The sequence below is a fragment of the Diaphorina citri genome, unplaced genomic scaffold (genome assembly GCF_000475195.1).
Source record: "Diaphorina citri unplaced genomic scaffold, Diaci psyllid genome assembly version 1.1 scaffold3642, whole genome shotgun sequence".
NCBI classification, from domain to species: domain Eukaryota; kingdom Metazoa; phylum Arthropoda; class Insecta; order Hemiptera; family Psyllidae; genus Diaphorina; species Diaphorina citri.
Window position 1 is genome coordinate 9,146 of NW_007381042.1, and position 7,298 is coordinate 16,443.

General features: G+C 38.7%; 1 protein-coding gene and 1 long non-coding RNA gene across 2 annotated transcripts in view; both read left to right on the top strand.

Annotated features, from left to right (window-relative positions):
• The window catches only part of LOC103520454, a 13,465-nt gene extending 6,760 nt beyond the window's left edge, over window positions 1-6,705 (top strand). Inside the window, exons 2-7 of the mRNA XM_008485549.2 lie at window positions 1,076-1,230; window positions 1,612-1,717; window positions 2,189-2,331; window positions 3,238-3,374; window positions 6,262-6,345; window positions 6,488-6,705. Of these exons, the coding sequence (XP_008483771.2) occupies window positions 1,187-1,230; window positions 1,612-1,717; window positions 2,189-2,331; window positions 3,238-3,374; window positions 6,262-6,345; window positions 6,488-6,690 (717 nt within the window). The 5' untranslated portion in view covers window positions 1,076-1,186 and the 3' untranslated portion in view covers window positions 6,691-6,705. The remainder of the gene's footprint in view (window positions 1-1,075; window positions 1,231-1,611; window positions 1,718-2,188; window positions 2,332-3,237; window positions 3,375-6,261; window positions 6,346-6,487) is intronic.
• LOC113472027 lies at window positions 4,935-5,617 on the top strand. Its single transcript, XR_003394508.1, has 2 exons — window positions 4,935-5,180; window positions 5,548-5,617. It is a non-coding gene; the product is annotated as an uncharacterized LOC113472027 (long non-coding RNA).
• Window positions 6,706-7,298: the final 593 nt, after the last annotated feature.

A 7,298-nucleotide genomic window follows, 5' to 3' on the forward strand; every position in this document is an offset into this window, starting at 1 on the left:
TCTCTCTCTCTCTCTCTCTCTCTCTCTCTCTCTCCCCTCTCTCTCTCCCTCTCCCTCCCTCTCAAGGTGAATTATGATGTCACTTCGTAGAAAAGGTTATAGAGTATGGTTGACTGTATAGTTTGCAGCAAAGTTCATGAATTTAAATATTAAATTATAGCTTTGTGGAATTTGTCTACGTGACTCACAAAACAAAAGGCAAAAGTCAATTTGGTTAGGGAACCAAAAGTTTGTTCATGTCAGAGTACCATGAGATATTATCAAAAGATTTTTTTTTTCTTCAAAGGGTACGTATTGAAAAAGTCGACTTTTAAATTTGCCCTACCTACATATTCGTACCTACTTATATTTATGAGATGGGTAGATATTTAGATGACTATACCTGAACGTTTCAATATAGGCAAGGGGTGATAATTTTTATACCAATAGAAAGTGTAGCCTCCTTACATTCTAGAAAATCGGATCAATTTCCTGAATTTCCATACCAACTGCTTTGAATCGTGTTTTGCATAGAGATCATACAGTTAAGCTCGACATAAAAAAGAAAAAAAAAGGTTTATAGTTAGGATTGCGTCAAATCCTAATGGAAAGAGTGCTTAGCTAGAAAACTGAAGAGCTTCCCAAGCTACGTGACATTTATCCTAAACACAATACATAGCTCAAGTATCTGACGCTGGTTCACCAAACTTGAATACAAGTCATATGTACTTGTCTCTTGTGAATGAGATTCACACCCCCCAGCCATTCTGCCATAGTGTCTGTGTGTTCACTATAATTTGAAATGACAACAGACTTGTGGTTTATTGACAACAAAATGATATTTGTTCAGTCAGAGTGGAGGAGAGACAGTCCATTTCGTGAATTTGCTCAACTATCTTCGTTTACTAGTAAATGGTTAGGTGACGACCGAAAATGGGATGAAGTAGGTATTCTTCGATAGAGTTTTCATTGATATGAGGGAATTTCCTTGGAAACTATAGGCTGGATCTCCTTCACTTCTCGACTAAATCTTAATAAAATACTTAGGTATTTAGGTATGGAGCTCCAAAATGTTTCGACCACCTTCTGATTTTAGACCACCACTCTCATTGGACTTCTGAAGACTGCTCGCTTGTTAAGACTGGTACGAGTGGCGAGAAAGATTGATCGCTACTCGGAATATGGTGCTGCTGTACTTTTATTGCTCATGGCAACTTTTGCCCTCATCGCTCACTGGTTGGCCTGCATTTGGTAAGTCTAGCTTGATTTTGTTTTTAATTGGCATTTTAGTAACGCCCTGCGGTTACACCCACGGGGCCAAGATTCTCCTAAACACCCACGGGACTAAGATTCTCCTAAATTAGCTCTTCCACCCAACTTCGGATTAAGATTACCCAATCGCAATGCTTTCATTTTATGCATTTTAGTAACGCCCTGCGGTTACACCCACGGGGCTAAGATTCTCCTAAACACCCACGGGACCAAGATTCTCTTAAACACCCACGGGACTAAGATTCTCCTAAATTAGCTCTTCCACCCAACTTCGGATTAAGATTACCCAATCGCAATGCTTTCATTTTAAACCTCAAAGTGTGAACGTTAATTAACAGTGTTGTGTTTTCCTTGTTTTAGGTACGCCATAGGAAATGCCGAGAAGAGTAGCGTGGGATGGTTGGACATCTTGGCTAATGACACTCATCAGTTCTATATCAATGGAACAGGGGGTCCCTCCATCAAGGTAAAGCTAAATTTAAAAGTCTTGCCGGAGACTATCAGTCAGAAAAGGTTGTGTGTATTTTAATGAAAGTATCGAAAGGATGAAACCAGGATGAAAAGTGGAAATTTATTATTTTGACTATGCCAAAAGAACAAATGAAACCCAGTAGTTGTTGTGGATCTGTCAAATTTCGAATCAATTATAAATGGACAAACTATGAGCCTATAAGTATAAGTATAGGCTCATAGTTTGTCATTCCCAGAGTCATTCCCAGCCTAAAAGTAACTTTCTGGTATGATAGGTAACTAATTGAAGAAAAAATGCAACCGAGTGTACCTGCCTGTGTCATAATCAACTCTATTACAGGAAATATCTGCCAATCGACGGCATGAATAAATTGCAATGTAAGTAATTTAATAAATTTATTTATGGACTGTGTTGGATGGCATCAGACGAAGAGGAGTATAATTGATTTATGTTCATTTTTTGCAGTCGAGGTACGTGACAGCGTTGTATTTCACGTTCAGTTCTCTCACGTCTGTGGGATTTGGCAATGTCGCTCCAAACACGGACAACGAGAAAATCTTCACCATCCTAGTTATGCTTGTAGGATGTAAGTATGAGAGTTCGGCAATGCATGCTTTTATAGCTGAAATGGGACATATTATACCCCACTGCAAGAGGGGCCCCGAGCAGTTAGGTGCCTCCTATTTATAATTTGGAGCATCCACCCCACCCATCACGTCAAGATCCACTATTTACGTATCCTGCATGCTTTTATAGCTGAAGTGGGACATATTGTACCCCACTGCGAGAGGGGCCCCGAGCAGTTAGGTGCCTCCTATTTATAATTTGGAGCATCCACCCCACCCATCACGTCAAGATCCACATGCATGCTTTTATAGCTGAAGTGGGACATGTTATACCCCACTGCAAGAGGGGCCCCGGGCAGTTAGGTGCCTCCTATTTATAATTTGGAGCATCCACCCCACCCATCACGTCAAGATCCACTATTTACCTACGTATCTTTTATTTCATCGTGCTTAGCTCAGTCTGCTCTGTGAACCTCATGCAAACGATTTTCGCTTGAAGATCAGGTTTTAACATCAAGAGGGAGTTAAAACGAAGTCCCAAAAAATGTTAAAAAATAGTTAACAGTATTGATTTTGGGGAGGAAACATAATAATGTTATGAAATTTACGAGTTTATATAAAATTAATGAGTCTGAAAAATCTTTGAGTAAGTTTTGGGCGACGAAGACACATAAAACTCCTTTCCTGCGGGAGTGGGATATACGCCTTTGATCAAGGGGGAAACAGGGAAATTGCCATGTCCAAACCTCCAAAACCAGGAGGAAACCATTTGTGAGATTAAATTCAAACTAATTTGTCGGTACTCCTCCTCGCGCACTGCGGGAGTGGGATATACGCCTTTGATCAAGAGGGAAACAGGGAAATTGCCATGTCCAAACCTCCAAAACCAGGAGGAAACCATTTGTGAGATTAAATTCAAACTAATTTGTCGGTACTCCGATTTTTCAGTGACTCTAAAAACAATGGCCATCACGGGATCTTGGAGTTTTCTACGGACAAAGCGGGTCAAGATGTAACACCAATGAATTTGGATTTCTCCGAGGCTAGTGGACAACAGCAGAAGAAAGCAATGAATTCCATATCAGGTAAGAATAGACGCTTACTAGATTCCAAGGTTTTACTTCAGATTTATAGATATTTGACAATTTGGTTCATCTAGTATTCTAGTTGGTATATCGAAAGTTATAAGGTTGGGCATCAAGTTTACAATCAATCAACCAACCAACCCAAAAAAGTCAATGTATGATTAGCTACATCAATGTTTTGCTACATTTGATTACAGTTGGAAATTAAGAACCAAATACCTACTCGTAGTTGGTATATCGAAAGTTATAAGGTTGGGCATCAAGTTTACAATCAATCAACCAACCAAACAACCCAAAAAAGTCAATGTATGATTAGCTACATCAATGTTTTGCTACATTTGATTACAGTTGGAAATTAAGAACCAAATACCTACTCTACTGCTTTCCATAATGTTCTCGCAATAAGCTCAAAGTGTCCAATGAAATGGACATGATGTGTGTTACATTTGTTATAAATGGGTTAGGCAAAAGATTTCTTTATTCTACAATGTTCTTTTATATTCAATACCCAACAAAATTATCCTACGTTCTAGAAGTGTTTTTTTCCGTTTTCCTCTCTCTCTTTTTCCCTCTCAGCACTTCCCTCTTTTCGCCTGCTTTGAGTATGTCTCTCCTCGTCCACTATGTTTGTTTCTATTTCTCTGCACGTCATGTTTTCCTTTTGTTCTCCTCTTTTCGCCTGCTTTGAGTATGTCTCTCCTCGTCCACTATGTTTGTTTCTATTTCTCTGCACGTCATGTTTTCCTTTTGTTCTCGTTTTATCTAATCATCTCTATTCACTCCTCATCTCCTTCAATTCTTTTCAATAATGAGGACCTATCCTTTTACAATTACGATTATTATTCATCAAATTTCAAAAGATGGAAGCATCATTCTATACGTACATGGGCCATCCTAATAATGCGTTATGTCGAAATGAACTTTTGATGTGACCTCTTCACAGGACTCCCTTTTAATTTAATTTAATTAAAATTCATTGATGATACCCACATACTTTGAATAAATATAATTATTTGATATATCCTTTTACAATTATAATACGATTATTATTTATCAAATTTCAAAAGATGGAAGCATCATTCTACACGTACATGGGTCATCCTAATAATGCGTTATGCCCAAATGAACTTTTGATGTGACCTCTTCACAGTTTGGTATTTTTTCTCTTTTGAAACACAACATGAGAAGATGAAAACTGGAGGGGACTCCCTTTTATTTTAATTTAATTGAAATTCATTGATGATACCCACATACTTTGGAAAACAATGAAAGTATACTTATAACTGCGGGACATGAGCTTTTTTCTTTTGTTTATAACAACTACCTACATACGTACCATAGTTTGTTCCTGAATAGGTGGGTGGTTTTATCTACACATATAAATTTTATTTTATTTATTTATACCCAAAAAAAGTCAATGTATGATTAGCTACATCAATGTTTTGCTACATTTGATTACAGTTGGAAATTAAGAACCAAATACCTACTCTACTGCGTTTTCAAATGAGCTGATCGAAAAAAATTGAACCCAAATTTTTTCCTCAAATTCTTTTTTCTCGAACGGATTTGGCGAAAATTTGCCGTTTTTGACGAAAATTTTGACTTTTTTCCTAGACAAGAACTGCTGTCAAAAGACCAACTGTTCAACAAAGCACTGAAGTCGACATTGCTTTATCTCTGATTACAGCAATGTTCGTCAGATCTAAGTAGCATACGCCTCAGACCCCCTCCCGTACAGCGTAGTTCCAGTGTGCCTCAAAACAATCCAAGCTACACACATTCCTCGGTTTCCTCTGCTCAACTCAGGTGAGTAAACACTAAACATTGGTGTATATAGGTACTTTTTGGGGGGCTCCTCGCAAAGTTTTGCCCGGGGGCCCCTGTGGGTCAATAGTGGATTGGGGCCCGTGTAGGTTATGCAATTTTTGCATATATTTTGGGCCCTCTTGAATATTCCTACGACCTCCTGCTCTGCGGGGGTGGGATATATGGCTTCCAGCAATATTTAGATATGTACATGGCCTCCTGGGATATATAGATATATGGCTTCCTGCGATATATAGATATGTGGTCTCCTGCCCTGCACCAGTGATTTTGAAAACCTGCGGACATACCTCGAGTTCCTCATAAGGGGAGGAAATTTTCCAGCAAAAAATCGCCCCGTTTTTTACAGAAGTACATCCACTCAAGACAACGCTTGTGCAGAAGCCATCCTACCACCCCACTGGAGGGGAGTGTCACCCCTACGTCTCTCCGCAGAAAGTCAACCTCATCTTACCACCATTCCAAGAAGGACCCGATCCCAGCCTGTCGATCTCTTTCAGGTAAAATAGAAAATAAAATAAATGTCTTAATACTTGTGTACTTATGTAACTACTCTACTGCTTTAGCATAGCTAGTCCTTCTTGTGATGTCTAAGTGTGATATGAAATGTTGCCGCAATTCTTCCCCGCTTATCTAGATTTAGTCCCATTTAACACCTGTGGTTTTGTACCTAAACTCTAGCATAACCCGCCTGAATTCAATAACCCCAGGTCTATAGGTATCACTCATTGCTGACTTCTGCGCAAGCGAAAGAACTTGAAACAGGCCTAAAATTTGACCAACATGAAGTTAGCATGAGATTAGAGATCTGAAATTAGCACCCCATTTTATTAACACAAATATCTCGCTCTCAAGGAAGATAAACAATTAAATTTTGGCCAATCAGATGTTTGGAACTGATCCTTTAGTGCAGCTTGAGAGCTAGTATTTTGTTCATAAATATGGCCCTAAAGGTGTGTCCACAAATAGTCGACCAGCCGTCGATCGAGCGGTCGACTATGTTTGGACACACTTTAAGACTCCCTCCCTGATTTGAAATTCATTTTTGACGTGAATTCTTCAGGCATGTTCAATCAGCTCAAACGTAGTCTGACTGATATTCGCTTGCATGGACTATCAACCAAACTCGCACAGGACGCAAGTGTTGGTAAGTCAGCAAGTCAAACAAAATCAGTATCATAGCATCATAACGTGTTTTATAACTCTGATTGATCTCGGTAGGTATACCTAACAACCCACAACTCACTTATTGACAATGGCTGAATCCCTAGTATGTTCTGATTGTACAGTTTCAGATTCCGGAGTGCCTTTTGCTCAACTAGGAGACCCGATTTCTCACATAGGTTCCAGTGGGAACATGACCACAGGTGGATCCTCCCACTATTCTACCCCCTCTCTCAGTCCGTTACATTCCTTTCAACCCAATAACAAAACGCCCCAGCCTGCAGGTTTGTCACTTAACCTTAAATTTATTGGAAATCATTACTATTAGATCAGTAAACCCTAGATTTATTTATTAGAAATTATTACTATTGCATCATGAATTGCCTATTTGTTCATAAAATTACCTATTAGATCATGATATACCGCAAATGGGACTCTCGTTTACGGCTTTCTAGTAAATAAGAAAATGAGATTAATCTTGCCGCTATAGATACGCTGTAACCACATATTGTATAATGTACGTATGTAGCTCGCTCAACATTACCGGAGACTTATAATGTCTTTTCCCTCTTACAGTCCCTATCCATCGTGGTGAATTTATAGCTTTTATATTTAAATGAAGTTTACGCGAAATTGCATATGTGACACAGCCTAATAAATATTTATAATGAAAATTACTTGATATGCACATGCCAACATGTAAACTAGCCAGGAATATAAAATAGTTCCATTTCTCTCGATCAAAATTTAACACGAGAAAATATTGGTTTTGTAGACTGCCATATTGCCAATGTATTTATCGCCATCACACCTACTAGCCTAGACTAATCCACATTTTTGTATGAACGCCTTTAATTTATAGACTGCCATATTGCCAATGTATTTATCGCCATCACACCTACTAGCCTAGACTAATCCACATTTTTGTATGAACGC